The following is an 18,715-nucleotide window of genomic DNA, read 5'->3' on the forward strand; positions in this document are numbered from 1 at the left end:
AACCTGACTTACACAGTGTGGTAAGTCAGTCTTTGAATTTAGGAAATCAGAGCTACATGCCTGGTCTGTGGTTATATTGGCCTGGCATGAAACAGGTCTTCTTCCAGCAGCTTAAGGGGTTCATCAGCAAAGCAGTCATTCAGGCCAGCTGACTAAAAATGCATCTCTTCAGAAGTTCTCTAAGTTTATGCTACATAAGTGTGGGCAGCAGGTGATAACACAAACCTAAATATGCCACAGCCAGGAATCAAGTTGCACTGATTCTCTGCCAAAGAATCCTATCTTCTTACTGCAGAGGAACAAATTAACCCATAAAGAAATTAGCTTTCACTTGCAGCATTCTCAGTGTCTTTTGCCACACTCATTCAGCAATTCCTCTACATCAAATGACAGAACAGCTTCGTCTTTCCTTCCTGCTTAAGTTAAAGCAATAGGTCATGCTGTAACTGTACCCTATCTCCCAGCAATGGCAAATACTAGATTTTGCAAAGGAATGCACACCAATCCATCCTGCTGGTGAGAAGTCAGAGGAACAAGATTTCTTCCTAAAGCTGGCCGTCATTCTGTGCCCTGAAACATAGAGCTGGTGATACTTCTCATTTTTGTTAGGCCCATATAACTGCCGAAGTTACTCAAACAAACAAGAAACCTTTGGCTGTGCTGCATGTAATCTCTCATCCCAGGGAATTAAGCAGGCGGTTATTAAAACTGCAATAACACCCACACTGCAAGCACATTTAAACCCTAAAGGAATAAATTCTTCCTTCCATCAAAGACAGCAAAATCATTTAATGATTTCAGGAAGCCTTCATACTCCAAACTTCCTCTAACCATCTTCATTCCGCTTCCATTTAATTACCTGAATAATTAATTAAGGTTAATAAGCTAATGTTTTGCACAGTGCTTTGAATAAGTAAAGCACTGTATAAATCCTTGGCATGAATTGTTTATTAGGCTACTATTAATGTCACTGTTGTTGCTCTCTGGGCTCTTCCTAGTCCTTTTCATATTTGCTTTCATAGGCAGTGGCCAGTGCTACCACAGCTATTATTTCTAGCCCAAGTTATGCAGTCAGCAGCACCATCCTCCTGTGGCTGTTTCAAGAATATATAGCTTTTCTGGCATTGTCACATGTACTTTTATGGAGCCTGAGTCCACAGTGAAGATCTTGCACCCTGTTATCCACTTAACAGCATTTTTACCTCGACACCAGGCTCAGACTCCAGCCTCGCTGCACCTATCCCCTGCCCACATCTCCACAGCAGTGAGGACAGAGGCTCCCCTTGCTCAGCACAACAGCAGAAACTAAGGGTGGTTGCAGCTCTTCCCAAAAGGAGATTGGTTTCCCAACCAAGTCCTGGAAATACCTGCAATTCTGCCCTTCCTTTAGGAAGCCTAACCAGGGCTTTCTTGATGCCACAGGGGCTGAGCACAGACTACAGCAGAGTCATGGTTAATGTGATCTCCGAGGTCAAAGAGGCTTGTCTGTGACAGAAATCCCACCCACCACCCAGCTTCTCCACAGTCTTGTATGACTCTGAGCAGGCCATTTACAACTAGATGTACAAGCGCTGATTTTGGGTGTCTCAAGTTGCAGTTGTTCTGAGAGACCAGGGACATGACTTTAAAAACCAGGACGTGTCTCTCCAATTGAAATCAGTGGGCTCCGTAGTTACTGTCTCTCCAGATCCTGTGAGGTAAATACACAAAATAGTGGGTTTGCTTTGTTTTTCTCTAACTGTCAGCCATTCAAATTCTGCTTTATAATTGAGAGTCAAGTCAAGTTCTTTCCTTCTTACTCATAAGTAATATTCAACAGGCCAAAACAGGCCACAGGGATGCCAAAAATATAACTCTTTGGAACTTGGTAAACAATTTTGTTGATACTGCTGAAAACGGAGCAGAATAATTTTCTCTTAGCGCATTGGCTCTTCAGAGGTAATGACAGCTCATTTCTTTGAGTCACTGAACTCGGCAGACCCAACTGTGAGTGCAAACAGGGCAGGCTGAGCTGGTGAATCTCATGATCCTTCTCTCATGTTCCATTTACTTTAACTCCTTCTAGGGTCTCTGAAGCAAAAGACTCTCTCATGCTCAAAGACACTGAAGCAGCAAAGGACAAGACCAGAAATAAAGTCCCTGTAATGTTCCTTTCTTCCTTGCCTAGGTCACTACTAGACAAGCATAGGACTTTCTAAGCAGAAACGTCCACGCAGAGAAGGGAAAGATGACAGTAAAGCACCCTAATCATTCTGCCCTCATAATCCCCTTTCCTTCTGTATCCTCGCATTGTAAGTGGCTATGGGCATGGGTTTGGTGGGGACTACGAAGTCCTGCTTTCTTCTAATCCTTCTCGTCTTGGCCCTTATTAACTCTGGAAGAAGACTGCTAACAGCACCGGTTGCCAGCCAGCGCAGCCATACAAAGCATCTGTTGCAAGTTCTCCAGGGAAGTCCCACAGTGATGTCCAGGGGTCTGCCCAGCACAACTGCCAGTCATAGTCCCCAATGCTGCAAAATGATGGGGTTTGCAGTAAGTCAGCAACTGAGGAGCAAGGAGCCAGAGAACAAAATGGAGGAGGAAAAGCAAAGGGAAACAAACGGACAGCGCAGAAAAGAAATATACAGAAAACAAAAGAGAAATTGGAGCCAATTAATATGGTTTAACTCATTTGCGGCTGGCATCTCTCAATACCAGGAGAACTAGTTAAAGCATCAGAAGGGTGGCATACTTGTCCCGAGACCGGTATGCACATACAGACATGGAGACAGTATACAAATATAGGGGTTAATGTCTATGTACTGTGTGTACGTGCATGTTACATGGTATGCAGTACCGACAGCTCTGAGAGTAGAAAATCATGAGTCAGGCCTTGCATTATAACATGATAGCCTTAAAACCCCTAAGAATTTGAGCTTTAAAGAAAAAAGGAAAAAAAATAGGACCGCAAGCACTTTTTTGCTAAAATCACAGAAGTGACAGAAAAAGGTGAGGATGAACAGAAGTGGTTGCTGAAGTCTGCCTGCCACCCATTAGTACCTGTGCTGGAGAAGGTACACAAACCTGCCGGTGCATTCTCTGCCACTGCAGAAGGTACTGCTCTATCTGAAGAAAACTGCAATGGCAGATTTGCCCTAACTGTCCTGACTGATGGCTTTTGCTTCAGATATGATATCATTAGCAAATGATAAATTTGGAACAAACTGCAGCAAAAGGCTGATGAGATGCTGCCTGAGTGCCCAATACAGAATGTAAGGAACAGCCTTATGGAGAACACTGGGCAGAAGGAAGAAAGAGTATATAAGGGTTTTGACTTTTTTCCACCGAATCAAGAAGGAAACAATATATGGGTCTTCCTTCTTTCTTCTCTCTGGCTACAATCACTCTGCGAGAGCAGGGGGATTATTTTCCCTGGCTCATTAACCCAGGCTACTGCTGTTTCATGGAGATCAATGTATCATTTAATAGGGAGAGGCTTTTCAGCTCTGCGAGATTTTATCTGCTGACGGCTACCATGATATTTATAGACATATCCATCAGCGTAACAGCAAGAAGCAATTCTCCGGGGGTCGGATTGGGTGGATTCCCCCCATTTAAACTCCATTATGGATGTAGCTTTCCGTATAGGATTAACCACTTAACTCACTGAATCCCAAACATCATCAGCTATTGTTCACAAGAACTGATGATCTCCACGGCTTAGTTGTGGGATGGTTGACTTGTTTTCAGCCTCAATTATCTTTTCAAAGAATAAGGTCCTTTGTTAACCTCTGACTTGCTGAGCAATGTGTAGGCAGCCAATTAAGTACTTCTCAGTCCTCTTTTAACCCTATGATTCAGGCAGCTCTAGAGATTTAGTCCTGTGATTGTCCTATTTCTGACCAGTAGCAATCTTCAACTGTCACATGAATAGCAAGACCAAAGAACCAGCTTTGATCACAGCAAGCTTAGAAAAATAAACAACGGTGGCTTGGAAGATCAAGGCAGAAACTATGTGCATATTATGCAAAGTGTTTTAACGCTTTCAGCCTAAACTTTTGTAATGATTTACAGAGCATGCTTCCCTGCTAAGACTGTTTTGAGAGTCAGCTCCTTTGAGGATTCAGCATGCACTGATTCTACCTCCTAAAATTATCCGAGTATCATTCTAGTATTGAATTTCTTCTGGTGAACACACCTTTTGGCATGAGACAGTCTCACAAGGGGAGCTCAGAATAGACCTATTGTTCCGGCAGCTCAGTGCATAGGGAATGTTAACTGCTGTTTAATTTGACACAGAAAGAGGGATGCTGAGTCCTGGCATGGACAAATGTTCTTGAATACAAATAACAAATTTGAGCTATTTAAGGTTTTGTTTCCAATCACCAGAGCTATCATCAGTCATGTCTGTCCATCTACTCTCCCTTTCAAACTTGCCATGACATCCTCATCCCCCTATTTCTCTTAACCTTCCCTCACATTTGCAGTGACCTCTACCCTCATGACTTGGTTGTATTCCTAGTGCCAGCCTGACACACCAGCATGCATGTCTCATCATCCTCTCTCTACTACCCTTCCAGTGCTTCCTCATAAATATACTTAATGAGGGCAGATGCTATCTATCCCAGAGTCCAAAAATTAAGTTCCCAATCTCTGGCAGAACCCACCCCATTTTCCATCCTTGAAGGTCTGGTTAAGGTCCATACATGAATTTCCCTCCTATTATTTTGCTCTTGAGTAATTTTATTTTGCTAGTGTATACAGCTGCAGTGTACTCTTGCTCCTTTACTTTACACTAGCCCGTTTCTTTTCATCCAGATATCTCAGAACGCTCCATAAATACATCTTAAATTACAAATCTAATAAGCCCTCTGTCAGGTAGGAAAGACAATGATGTTATCATCTCTGTTTTATGAAAAGAGAAGCTAATGTTCAGCAAGAGAAAAATTTTATAGGAAGAAATCTCTAGTCAATAAACTCTACATCCAAGATACTTGGGATAATTTTAATGCTTGAAATGTACCTGTCCAGGAAACTTAATTTTTAGCTAAATCAAGACACTTGTGCAAGTCTATTAATTTGCAGAATTGCTTAAAAAAAATGACTACATTATATAGTTCTTTAATCATCTTAGAAACACCTGGAGCAGCCTAAGAAGTCATTGCCAGGCTTCCCCCCTCGCCCCTGCCACAATGGCACTAATAGACTTAAATGTCCTGACCAGCCTCACCGGGGACTTTCATCCTATACCTCCTGCCCAGTGGTCCTGAGGAGGAACGCTCCATGTAAGCCCCATCCTGGGCACCCAGGCCTGCCCTGAGCTACACTATAGCTGCACGAGTCTGCATCCCTGTCTCTATCTCCTGGGTGGATGTTGGACCTGTGTCATAGTCCTGCCTCCTGCTGCTCCTGACTGGATTCCTGGGAGGGACCCTGAACCTAATTCTTCACCTCACCTTGTCTGTCATGGTTGATGAAACCTGTTAGCAGTGCCCGGCACTGCCCACCCTGCTCAGGTCCTCTGGGCGTGACTGTGCCCTGGTTGGGAAGGGCACTGCCCTGCCTGCCCTACGACTTGTCCCCTGCTCGCTCTGCTCCCAACACCCTCATCACCACTGCCAGGTCATTCTCAGACTGGAAATGGTGGAAAAGATCTCATGAGAGCTTCAGTGCAAAGCCAGCAAGGCACCTTGATCCAAACCCTTCTCTGTGGTGGTTTAAAAGCAGCCGCTGACTTCGCAGAGAAGTGGCTGCCAAGCACTAACACCAGCCCTTGCGTCACCGCTCTCCAGACGAGCCAGTGTTGATCCGGGCTGAGAGTAAGTTGCTGTGGGAATGCCATGCTGAATTCCCCTGGTAACATCTTTTGAAGCGTGACTACAGTGGGAGATGGGAGAGTTACAGCTTGAAGTTCACTCTGATAAACTAAAAATATTTAAAATACAAATTGCTTGATCTATGGTAGAGTTCCAAAAGATATTAATTACAATTTATTAGCTTTTCTGTAATGTTTCAAGCAAGTTCTTTCAGGCTGTCTACACTGAGTCATTTTTTGGAAATAAGCATTTTGGATCTAACCCTAAATGGGAAATTATTTCAGATTTGGTAATACAGACTGGGTTTTCAACTTCCTCCGTGAACAGGCATCTGGAACGAAAACGTGTCTAGAAAATTTTGGCCTGCCTGTTCAGCCTGCCTGGGCTCAGGCTGCTCTCAAAGCTGAAAACCTCACTGAGAGACAAGGGTTGGATTCCTCACGGGCTGCCCTTCCCCCAGTGCCAAGAAGTAAACACGTATGTCTAAGGCTACGTAAACTAATTAGACACCTAATCTTACCTTTGTCTGCCTCTAGTATTGCCAGAAGGAGCAGCAAGTAAGGGAGGAACAGAGCGAAAGAGAACATCAGCTCAATGGAGAAATGGGGGCCAATACACTGCTCAAGGCATTAATTTTACACAAACTATAAGCATACCTCTCAAACCAGAAAGACCCTAAAATAGCACACAGATCTTAAAAAGGAGGGCAGAAATCCTACACAAAAGAGAGGTGCTGCACTTTTGACTACATAAAAAAGCTCAGAGGCAAATTAATAAAAAACCCAATAGCTTCTTAATTACTGTATCAAGTTTGTGAGCAAAACGGCAAGCAGGGGAGCCCTGCCCGCCACAGCGCTCCTGCCAGATGGGCACACTGGGGTATGCTTGCCATGAAACACAAGACACAAAGGTTGCATCAGCAAACAACCCCTTGCCAACTAATCTTCTCCTGAGGCTTAGGCACCACTACCACGCAACTCTGCAGCACTGCTGGCTGTCCTAACACAACCTCTCATCACAACTTTTGCAAGCACCACAAAACCTGGCCAGATAAGGGCCAGGACCAGCAGCCTGAGATGCAAAAGAGCTTGTTAACTTCTGTAACATTTTCTGTGATTTCCAATTCAAGATGTAGAACACGCATCACCTGTTTGTAGCGATAATTAACAGGAGATCATGGTAAATGTGCATTCAAAATGAGGGACAGATGTCTGACAAACACTGAAAAAAGAAGCACTGAGAAGTTAGGAAGCTAGGTTAAAAATGAGAAGAAACATATTTTCTCAAATTGCCTCACCTACCTTATGGTACAAATACTTTGAGGATTCGCACTGTCAAGCACTTCTCCCAACCATGAGAGCACCAGGTTTGCTTTTGAAAAAGAGGAAAGGTGGAGATTAATGGATGACAACTGATTTCAGCAGGTGGGGCTCTGAGAAGAGGTATTAACTATTAGAAGGGCTTGCGACTCTAAATCAATGAGCAAAGAGATGCTGTGCTAGGCAAACAGGATTTAATTGACCTACAGTGATGACAGGCTTTAGTATTTTCTCACAGATAATAAGTGGTTGCAGAAAAGGAGATGCCTTAGGCCTTTAACCAAATTGGTCACCTTAAAGCTATGAAATGCCCCACCCAGCACTAATTATTGCTATTATAACAGTAACAATGAAATCAAAAGTAACAGCTGTTATTCTTTGACTGCTGCCTTGCCAAGGCTGGTATTTTGTTTGATATGGAGCAAAGAGAGGCTTGATCAACTTAAAATCGCCCTTTGTTTCAGAGAGCTTTTGCCATTATGTGAGTAAAACTCAAGTTTCAACAAGTTGTGAAAACAATTCTGTGTTTCCAGCGTTTGCACCTTATGCAGTGTTTTGTGCATCTGTGATGAAGGTTAAAACAGGGATTTGCTCTTACTCTTATGTGATACCCCACAGTTGGACTGTGGCTGTGACTCCCCCTGTAGGTGCCTTTTCCGCTTTCTACCGTCCTCCCCTGTTGTTTATGTGGGTTTTCATGTGGTCAAAATAAGAGGTGACTGCTTTTAAATACAGTAACTAGGAACAGCAGCAGGTGGTCTCAAAATCAGGTGAGTTTCCTCCTACTAGTTCTATTTTTGAAACAACAAAATAGGTTTGATTCTGTGCCACCATGCTCGGCGAGATAAGAAAGCGGAGCATCACAATCAGACATCTGTTCAATGCACAGCCGGAAAGTATTCACCTTCATCCAGACGAGGGCTTTGATGACCGCCTGCCAGGAGGTAGGAGAGCCCTGAATCTGGGCTAATTGAAGGGATCTGCAGCCAGCTATTTTAATATTTAATAGGGATGTACTGCTGATGGAAATTATAAGCAAATTACAGATCTGGCATGTCATGGTCTCACCAGACCCAAACAAAAGCACGCAGTGATAAGGACAGAGCACTGCACACTGGGACCTGCAGTCTGCATGGACCTCATTGCTTTGTTAAAGAGTTGCTGATAAGCTACAGTGTACTACAAAACTCCACATCTTTCCTAGAAACTATCCTTTCTTCAGTTTTGTTTATAATCTCCAGCTCTTCTGTTTGTTTTTATATGGATATAAGAGGGTTTCTTTCTCTTCAAATCAAATCACAGGGCCTCACTGTTTCTAGCTCAAAGTCTCCCTAATGCTGCTAATCTCATATTAACAGCCTACTGACACAGAAGAGACCACAGAAAAGACTGATTGCCAGCTCTCTGGCCCTGTGACCGCATGCTGGTCAGATCTGGATTAATACTTGAGGCGATTTACCTCAGGAGGCCCTGTTACAGGTGCCTGTAACTCTAAACTCTCCTTGAACTGCCTGGTAGGAGAGGAAAGAGGGGAACCTGTGAATCCACAGCTGATGCAGACACAAACAAAGCTCTTGTGAAACTCACTTTTCCTACAGACAACCAAGATAACAGCAGCAAAAAAATTCTTGATTTCAGATAAAAGACGAGGAGGAGCTGGGCATCAACATCCTACCAGGGACACAAAATCCACTGCAATGCTCCCCCTTACTACCTGTCACTGGCAGCAAGTTTGCTTGACTTGAACTTTTCTGGTTACTAGAAATGGTTATCCAGGAGCACAGGCAAACATGCTGATTTCCTCCAGCATTTATGTAGCAGTATAGCCCTGCTGTGTAGGCTAATTCAGGTCCGAGAGTGACTTTTTCAGCTTTAAAAACAGTTTAAGCTGTTCACATTTAAGGAAAGATGGAAAAACAGCATCATTCTTGTTTGGTGATGAGCATCCACGTGACAGTTTGGTTCACCAGCCCAAAAGGCCTCGGGCTCTTCTCCAGGGCTGGCCTGTACCTCCTACATTTGAGTGCTTCTCCATGACCCTACATAGTAGGAGGAGGGTGCTGGGATGATGGATCAGGCTGACCAGCTGTGCTTGACGTCACCCAGCAGAAAACCGTCCACGCGCTGCTTCTGAGCTGCACGAGGAATATGCCCGACTGCTGGTGAGAGAAACGGAGGCAGAAGCCGATGCTGCCCACAACCAGGTCAAGCTCCCAGGCTTCACGTGTGCCCAAGTCTGGAGCTAGAGCATCTCTCGTCTCCACTAAGATGCTTCTATTTCAGAATGATTTCGTTTTGCTTGTTAACAAATTGCCAGTAAAATACATAATTGTTCCTGGCCTGAAGTTAAACAATCCTGTTACTGAGTTACTATTATTTGCAGGTCAGAGAGCTGCAAGAGGTTTGGCCTTCAAGGCACCACACTGTCCCCTCTAGGAAGAGGGGTGAAGTACAAAAACATTCTACATTTCTTACACAGAAATTAATTTTACCTATAATTATTGTTATTACAAGGCTATTTGTTCCACCTTGGCTCCTTAAACAACCACACTGCAACTGCTACCTCTCCCCGACCTTTCCCTGCCTCTAACATAACTGCACAAGTGTTGCAGCTCACATATCTTTCCATAGGTCTTTATTAATAAGGAGCATCTGCAGGGAAACAGGATCTGACTCACTCTGCACCACAGCTGCTCCTGCTGCTCACTTCCCCACCTGAAACAACAGCCTTGTTTCAAAAGTCACCTCCATCACTACAGCAGCCAACTCCAACATCACCAGTGCAATGCTGTGCTGCCCTTCTAAGGGACAGAATATTCTTGGCTGCTCCCCACAAAAGAAATTCTTGAACAATATCTTTGTGTATTGCAAACCTACCTTGTTTTCGTGCTGTCTTGCTCCTTTTCTGAGTCTCTGTGGGGAGTATCCAGCCAGTGTGAGTCTTTTTCAAAATTGATTCCTTATCCATATTTGGGAATTTGTGCTGGGCACTAGCTGGTACGAGGCATGTTCTTCCCACAGTGCACTTTGGGACTTGTAGTTCCCCAAAAGGAATGTTATTTTCCAAATTGCGGGCACCAAGCAACAGAAACAGAAGTCTGAAATGCCTTTACCTCTGCATTTGCTTAGCTGCTGGGTCCTTCCTTTTACAATGTTTCTGTGCTGTGGTTTCACCTTAACCAGCCTGAATCCTCCAGGAACTTCTGCCAAAGTTAATGGCATAGCACGCAAGCCCCTTGGGTGCACCACTGTGCAAAAGCTGCTACTGCGGAGTGCTCCTGAGGGGCAGGTGTGTGGTCCTGCCTCCTGGAAACAGCTACTTATGAGAAGAGAGTTATGAACCAGTTTTTAATCGTAGTCTCCACACTTTCTTCCCTGCTTCCAACACTGAAATAGCATAGAAACTCTCCTTTAAAAGATGGGGTTTACTTTTCAACGTGTTCTGCATTAGCCTATTTGATTTTTTTTTTTTAATTAAATAATCATAGTAGGGGGTCAGCATTACAAAATAAATAAATCGTGCCTCTCCTGTGGAGAATAATTTTCGAACAGAGTTTGCGCTGACCGCCATAATAACCTCGTAACCAAGACACCCTGCTGTTTTTAAGTAACAGCTGAAGAAGAACGTGAATCGTTGCCTGCCGGGTACTGATGGAGACGCTGTTGCGACGCCCGAAATCCAGTTGCTTTAACAGCGTCACCTGCTTAACACCGTGGACACGGGGCGACCGAGGAAGGGCCCCGGAGGAAGAAGGGGCCAGGAGCGGAGGGCCCCCATCACGCCGGCCAGGCTGCGCTGCTGGAGCAGCGGGCTCCCTTTACTCCCCACGCCAAACCCCCCTCTCCGGCTTGCCCGGCCGCGGTGAGGAGAGCTGCGGGGCCGCAGCCGTGCCGCCCGGTTCCGAAGCGGCCTCCTCCGGGGCCCGTCGCTCGGCAGGGACAGGCTCGGGGCTGGGCTGGACTGACGCCCGGCGGCCGCGGGGAGAACGGCGGCGGCCGCTGCGGGGCTCTGCCCCACCTGCTAACGAGGGCGGCCGGACGGGGAGCGGTGGCTCGGCCCTTTCCCCTCGGCAGCCACACGCGTGAGGAACTGAAGGGGCGTTTTGGCAGCGACCGGCACCGCTGAAAGCGCCGCGGCTTCTCGGAGAGCCCCCGGAGACCCCGCGTTTAACCAGAGTCGGCTCTGCCCCCGCCCCGGCGGCCGTCGACCGCCGCTGCCTCACGCCGCCGCTAGACTACATGTCCCGCCGCCCCGCGGGGCGGGGAGAAGATGGCCGCCGGGGCGGCCCTTCCGCTGCCGGGAGGCGGCGGCGCGGGGCTTCCCTTACGGCCTTCCGGGGCCGCGGGTAGGCCCAGCACCTGCGGCGGCTCGCCCGAGCGGAGCCCGGCCCCGGGGAGCGCGGCGGCGGCGCTGGAGCCGGAGGCGGGCGGGCCGCGGGCGGCGGGGTGCGGGGAGGGCGGTGGCGGCGGCAGCCCTCCCGGCAGCCCTCCCGCCGCCGCCGCCGCCGCCATGAGGAGCGAGCCTCTGGCCTGGCCCCCGGTCTCGGCCCAGGCGGCCGCGCTGCTGGAGGAGGCGGCGGACCTGCTGGTGCTGCACCGGGACTTCGCCGCCGCCGTGGAGAAGTGTGAGGCGGGCTGCGACAGCCTGGGCCCCGGTCCCGCTCCCGGGACCGGCCCCGGGAGGTGCGAGCGGGCGCCGGGCGTGCGAGGCCGGCAGAGGGCGGCGCTGGGAGGTGGCTCGCTGTCATAGAATCATAGAATCGTTTAGGTTGGAAAAGACCTTCAAGATCATCGGGTCGAACCATCATCCATGCCCACTAAACCATGTCCTGTCCTATCGGCGTCAGGCTGGCTTTGAACTGCAGGCGTGTCTGCCCTGTTTGGGGTTTTAGCTTTTTTAATAGAGGGCTTTGAGGGTTTAATAAACTGGGGTTTCTTTGGTGGGGCGGTAGAAACTTCCTCGGTTCAAGTATAAACACCATCTGTATGAATGGCAGTAGCACTGATGGTCCTCCCTGTGGTTTTGCTTAGCTCTTTCTTAATTATCTAAATTAATGGAAGGTGATGCTTGTTGCTAAAAAGTGAGTTAGTAACTATTTAAAACCCTGCTTGGCTTTGGCTGCTATTTGATAACGGCCTGTCTGTGTTTCATATGAAGCGATCTGTGCATGTCTGAGGGAAGCAAGGTGTGCCTAGGAGCCTTCCCCACATCCTCCTAGAGATACAGACTCAGTGCATCTTCTCGGGGGGTTGAATTTGCCCTTTTATGGGGGGTGAGGAGAAGGAAAGGAGGGGAAGCAGCTGCCCGAGAACTGTAGAGTACCTAGGCTAGGCTGCAGCTTACTGGGAGGGGTGCAAGGGGAAAGAAACGTGGTCATAAGAAGTGCTTATTTGGGTGTCTCTTCATTACCAGTTCTGCAGAAGTGAAATGCTCCCTTTGTGTTGTGGGAATTCAGGCGCTGGCTGAGATGAACCGGTGGAGAGAAGTTCTGTCTTGGGTCCTACAGTATTACCATGTCCCTGAACATCTGCCTCCAAAAGTTCTGGAGCTGTGGTGAGTTTCTGTCTGTGGCTGTCAGATATACACAAGGCTTGCATTAGGTTTAATAGCAGGCCAGACTTGAATATTGTGAGATATTTTCACTTTGCATGGTTTAAGTGAGGATGAAAGCGGAACCTGGGACAGGCCTGTTCTCAACCTGTGTGTGCTGGACCATGCCTGCAGATTGCTTTGCAGTGATAAAGAACAAGAGGGGTGGTGCTGAGAAAATAAGATCAGTGGCTGCACCTATTGTCTGCCTCAGAAATCTCTCTGCTTCAAGTGTAGACCTGGTCCGTGCCCTCATGATAGCTGATTGTGGGTAGTAACTGTCAGTGATCTCAACTTTTACAAATAGTTAGTGTTTTCTAATATTTCTTTCTTGTATTTCAGTATCCTGTTATACAGCAAAGTGAGAGAGCCCCAGGTGATGCTGGAGGTTGGCAGTAGCTGGCTGAGAGACCAAACCAATAAGAGCCTCCCCGAGTACGGTTCATTGCTGGAGCTCTATCTGTTACATGTGTTGCTTCCGCTTGGTCAGTTTGAGAGAGCAGAAGAGCTCGTACGTGGCTGTGATGTTTTTGACAGTGAGCAGCAGCTAGCGTTTCTCGGGACCATTTGTGAAAGCCGATGTCAGTGGACTCAACGAGAAGAGATGCACTCGGCTGCTGAAGAGCAGCAAGACGCAGCAACAGAAACTGTTTTGGGTAGGCTTTCCGTCTGTTGTTTGTGCCTTTCTTTTTAATTATTTTATTTCAAGTTAGTTAGTCCCGTACTAACAAAGGGTAGCAAGTATTAACTAGGTGTTAAGAATACTGTCATCACAAACCAGCCACAAGGAAGTCCAGTTGGGTTTCACAGAAGGAAATGGAAAACTTAGCAATCAGTTTGCTGACAATTACAAAGCATATTTAGTCTCTGCCAATATCAAGAGATGAGAATTGTTTTCCAGGTTGAAAAGCATTTCAGAATAAATGTTTGGGGTTTTTTGGGGGGGGGGCGGTTTGGGGTTTTTTTGTTTTTTTTTTTTAAAAAGGTACAAAAGGGAAACTAAAAGTAACTAGCAATCCTTCAAGGGCACATTTTGTTGTCTCTGTGTAATTTCTGCTTCATCTCCATTTATAGTTGAGCCCATGCAGAACAATACATGTCTGGCTTTTAAAGTACTGCTTCTCCTCCAGAACTGTTAATCACTTGTCGTTATCTCCCGGGAGAGAAGCTGGAACTACTGTGGTATAAGATCATATTATACTAAAGTAGATGCCTAAAAAAAAGGTATAATGAATTATATTATAAAATTGTACTGTTTCTCTGTTCCCTATTACAAAAAAACCCCCAACCAAACTCTCAGGGAATCAAACTAAGAACAGTCTTACTTTAGTATCTTAGTTTCTTATTACCTGTATCTATGTGATTACTTTTTTTACTTTACTTTGCCCTAACAGCCTTTCTGTTCTTATATTCTAGGTGCTCTGTCCCAAAAGCTCTTGACCATGTTGACGTTGCTACGTAGAGCACTGAGGTCCATGTCTAGCCACTTCTGTTTACTTCCTTACAAAAAGATGCTCTTGGCTACTTTTCTGCTCTACCTGGTGGTGGTGAGATTAGACCCAGGTACAGCATTAAGATTTAATTTTTTTTTTAATCCCCTTATGGTTGCAGAGAAGAAAATAGTTGCTTTTAATAGATTTGGTCTGTGTAAATGTTTCATATTTGGGAGACACAAAAACCTGGGTGGCTAGGAACCTATTATTTGGGCTTGTTTCTAGTGTTTCCAGTTGCAATCCATGTAGAAAGATGTAGCTCTACAAAAGATGGTTTTCTGTAAACAGTTATTCCATCCTCGGCTCTTTCCAATGAAGCACAGATTGTGAGAGGCAGGCTGAGCTATCCTAGACTCAGCCTCTGCCTCAGTCATCTTGAGGCACTAAAAGGTGAATATCTTTTGGAAGAGTGATTGCCTTTTAGGGCTGTCCTGTCAGGAAAGCGGAGAGTTGCCCAGGGCAGCAATGTAGCCATGCATTTGATTTGTTTATGCTGGAGTCTTGCTACTGATGGCTGCTGCTGTCACTGAAGAATGGGCTGGTCCCATGACATAGAGGTGGCAGCTGGGGCACGGAGGGGATGAGCGTTTCCCCTTCTGCTGGGTGGCACGTGCTCCATAGCTGTTCTGCAAATAGTCCGTTGGAAAATACTGAAGAAGACTTGCTAGGGATGTGAGCAGTGCCCTGAGTGAAGGCCCAAGTACTGAACCAAACAGAAGGACATAAGACAACTAGGTTTCGATTAACTCCTAGTTCGGATTAGTTCTTTCTTAATATATTTAGTGTATTTTAGTTTTTACCTTTTATAATAAAGGCTCTTTTGCTTTTTGTTTTGTTCTGCAGCTTCTCCCACATCACTGCCGTTCATTTACAAACTGGTCCAGCTCTTCCGACAGGCTTGGACAGCTGTATTTTCTCCAATCCATAGGCCTCCAATTCAAGACTAAGTGTCTTCCGTTACAGAACACATTTTTCTCTGCTGCTGTAAAACTGTCAGCTTGTCTTGAGGATGTTCTCAGGCTCTTCAAGGACTGTTGAAATCAGTGTCCTAATTGAGATGACCACCTGTGAACTCCTGTGTGGTGATACCTTCATTTTTCAGATGGGGAATGGTGGTGTGTGAATTTTGAAACCACACCAAGTATTCCTGATGTTTTGCTTGGCTCTGCAGCACTGCTCTGTCCAACACCAGGGTAAAGCCACTCCTTGTGTAATCTACAACTGAGTAAGAATCCTCCTTTTCAAACGCTTTGCTTCAGATGTAGCTCTTGAGTGAGCGTTGTGTAGCCAGTTATGAACTATGGAAGAAGGCTCCATCCTTGCAAATGCTGGGCAGTTCTCTGAACAAGTGTTCTGAAATAGCGTTCCTGGAGGCGTGACTGTAAAAGGCAACAGAGTACCAATAATTGGGGGAATATTCTGTTTTGCCTGAAGATGTCTGAAAAGCCCAGTTCCTGCAGCATGGGATTTAGGACAAGCATGTGGAAGAAAAACACTGGAGAAAATGAAGCCTATTGCATTTTGAAGGCCATGGTTTCTCTTGTGACTGATGCCTCCTTATACAGGCACTCTTGATTTTAGTCATATTTAACCCAGAAAGCCAAGGTGGTGGGCCACAAAGACTATTGTGCTGCACCTACTCTTCTTAAATGCAAATTACAGCACTTTGTGCTTGCCTGATGCATAGTAATTCTTAGGAGCACATGGTGGTCATAAGGGAATAGATTTATTTTTTTAAACTATATTCTATATTATTGTTTAGTTGAACAACTGAAGTTGTTGCGTTGTTTTACTCTTTCCCTACCTCTTGCTTTATGTAGCTATCAAAAAGTCTCCGTATGTCTAAAATTGCCTCCCGTCCCAAATATCTAAAGTCCTGGGTTACATGGGAGCCATTTAGCAATGCTCTATCATTCAGAACAAAAGTTCATTAGTAGGTAGAAAGAGATACTTCCCTGACATCCCAAAACCTTCCCCAGATCCGTGGTGAGAAACTTGCTGTCTTTGCAGAGGATCTGTCACCAGACCAACCCCATTTCTGACCACTTGGGGCACAAAGTGGAGGTTTGGAGTCAAAAATTAATTTCTTCTCCATACATCCATCCACCTGTCATCAACTGACAAAGGGTAAATTCCAAAGAAGAGAGTACTGACTTAAATATTGCTTTCACAGGAGCAAACTCTGGAGAGGACAAGTTAAAGGCAAGGAGCCTTCGTGGCAAACAAGTAGCTAGCCATCCCAGCATCTGTGCCAAAAGGATTCAGGCTGACTGATGTCAGCCCAAACTACAAAATGCTGAACAAAGCAGCCTTTTTGGTAGGCAAATTCTATCCAACACACCAAACCTATGAAAAATAGCCAATATAGATCCCACTTTGATGTCTTACAACAGTAGTCCCCTTCAGGTTGTTCCTTTGTCACCAGCAGTAGCCACACACTGAGGCAGTGGCTTTTTCTGTTTTCTTCACATGGATAGTGGGCTGTTGGTGCCTTCAGACTGTGTGCAATTTGTTGCTTTTCTATCTACCAGGACACTTTGAAAACAGTCTGCATCTTCACTGCTAAAAATAGTTCTGTCTCTATTTCTTCTTGGATTATCCCAATAGAGAAATACTCCAATATTAGTGTCAGATAAACTGGGGTAGGTCATTCATGAATGCAGTACTGACCTTGCCTAGTTGTCACAAGAGTAAAAACCAAAACAATCCCATATCCTTCCCCAAAGTTTTTGTCCCTGCTAGGACTTTATACCAGGGTACGTAGCATATAATGCTTCACCATGTTAAAATGTTACTTCTTGCATACTCTGTGCACATAGGGAAGAGCTGCTCTTGATATTGCTAAATGATCTTGTAATCCAACTATAAGTGTAGTTACAACTCTGCAACCAAGAGTCGATGGGAAACCAGGTAGAATAAAACACAGAAGCTCTGTCTGGAGTTGAGCTCTTTCAAGACATGACTAGGTTGTATCAACTGGCCCCTACTTTGCAAGGCCTCACTATTAAGTTCTTTGTAAGCCAGTTAATGAAATGGCAAACTTCACTCTGAAGTCAGGCCAAATTCTCACCAAACTGACTGTTTAGGTAACAACCATTTTTCACTCTAGTTTTCTATTAACATTTTTAGTTAGATGGCAGGGATGCAACTTTGGAGGTTGGGACCAGTGATCTGAGCAGGCCATACATTATGTTTAGAATGCTGTTAAATGTCATAGCCACTCATTTACCAGGACTTTAACATTCAACTTGATTTTAAGTGTAGGTTGGTAACCTCCTTTTTTTTTTTTTTTTGAGTACTACTGATTTAGTGTTTTTATTGTATTTAATTCATCATGAGAGGGCAAGAAGGCAGAAACAAGCTATCAGGGGGTTTTTTGCAATTAATAGTAAAACTGCAGTATGTAATTTTTACAATAAAGTGACTACTAATTTACTTTGTAGAGTTGCTTATTTGTGCTGTGATTTAAGTATATGAAAACTTCTGTGTTTAATGTATTGATAGTCAACAGTTTTCAATTAATTTCTGGAAATGTTTCACTACATGTCCTCATTGTACAGGCATATTTGAATTAAGTAGAGGACTTGTTCAGTGTGAATCTGATGAGATCTAATCAACTGATGATATGGTAGAGTGTAAGTCTGCATTTTCATAGGACTTCAGAGAGTGGTAATTACTTTCTGTGAAAGATCCATCATCTATATTTTTAATCTATGTCTCTGCGTACCTTGGGATGGCCAAGACCAGCACTACCAAGAATAAAGTACCTGGTATTTATCTTTAACTGTGTTTTTCTCTGCACTGTCATTGTATCGTGGAGGGAAAAGACATTTCCTTGGGAATCCTACTGTTTAAGCCTTGTCAGAGAGAATGTGTGCGTGTATCATGTGTATGCGAACTTCCTGCTAGTAAGTTCAGGTATAAAAGCAAATTATAATTCTGCTCTCTTGTTTTGACATCTTTCTGCTAGATGCAAAAAACTTGTATTGGCCCATATTGTAGGCAGCTGAAAGTCTGAAGAGAAGTTGTCTATAATCAGATGAACAGAGGTCATAAAGATAAAGAATGGCTGGCAGAAAGATGAGGTTTGGTGCCTTAGCACCAGGAGACAAGGTGATAATCCTATGTACCTTGTCCATAGATGATAAAATACTTGGTCAAGTGGAATTCCTTGCAGTTCAACCTGTTCCCCAACTCATTTCAATCAGTGGAACTTAGGCAAGTTAGCTCCATGTCCACCACTCATCTATAGTTGCCTTTGTCACAAAGACATCATGCCACCTTTTGAAAGTGTAAATGAAGAAATTCTGAAATGGTTAATAATCTTTTAAATGAGTTATCAGTAGCATATTAACCAGTTGTTAGAGTTTTAAGGAAGGAAAACAGTTATTTGTGAAGGTGCTCCATATGTGTTAGAATTCTGGTTACTAATACCAGTTGTAATTTTCTTTTTTTTTTTTTAAAAAGAAACACAAAACAAACCCAAGGTTCAGCTTGGTGAATTAACTGGGAAGACTT

General features: G+C 44.9%; 3 protein-coding genes across 3 annotated transcripts in view; 1 reads left to right on the forward strand and 2 right to left on the reverse strand.

The window, feature by feature from the left end:
• Window positions 1-10,896, reverse strand: part of MICAL3 (microtubule associated monooxygenase, calponin and LIM domain containing 3) — a 184,329-nt gene extending 173,433 nt beyond the window's left edge. The window contains exons 1-2 of the mRNA XM_069807743.1: window positions 9,992-10,896; window positions 7,097-7,166 (exon numbers count right to left, since the gene is read on the reverse strand). The gene's annotated coding sequence lies outside the window, so the exon portion shown is untranslated. The remainder of the gene's footprint in view (window positions 1-7,096; window positions 7,167-9,991) is intronic.
• Window positions 1-18,715, reverse strand: part of LOC104325370 (aldo-keto reductase family 1 member B1-like) — a 236,250-nt gene that overhangs the window by 128,480 nt on the left and 89,055 nt on the right. The window lies entirely within an intron of this gene.
• Window positions 11,130-17,981, forward strand: PEX26 (peroxisomal biogenesis factor 26). Its single transcript, XM_069807788.1, has 5 exons — window positions 11,130-11,797; window positions 12,528-12,668; window positions 13,047-13,360; window positions 14,121-14,267; window positions 15,041-17,981. Exons 1-5 carry the CDS (start codon window positions 11,385-11,387, stop codon window positions 15,142-15,144), a joined length of 1,119 nt encoding a protein of 372 aa, XP_069663889.1. The 5' UTR covers window positions 11,130-11,384; the 3' UTR covers window positions 15,145-17,981.

This window comes from Haliaeetus albicilla, chromosome 19 (genome assembly GCF_947461875.1).
Source record: "Haliaeetus albicilla chromosome 19, bHalAlb1.1, whole genome shotgun sequence".
NCBI lineage: Eukaryota > Metazoa > Chordata > Aves > Accipitriformes > Accipitridae > Haliaeetus > Haliaeetus albicilla.

Bases quoted from the DNA above. Each gene is read 5' to 3' on its own strand.
- PEX26 (XM_069807788.1), top strand. From the start codon at position 11,385: ATGGCCGCCGGGGCGGCCCTTCCGCTGCCGGGAGGCGGCGGCGCGGGG. The intron at 11,798-12,527 runs GTGCGAGCGGGC...CTTCATTACCAG, and splicing joins CCCGGGACCGGCCCCGGGAG to TTCTGCAGAAGTGAAATGCT. The intron at 14,268-15,040 runs GTACAGCATTAA...TTTGTTCTGCAG, and splicing joins GGTGGTGAGATTAGACCCAG to CTTCTCCCACATCACTGCCG.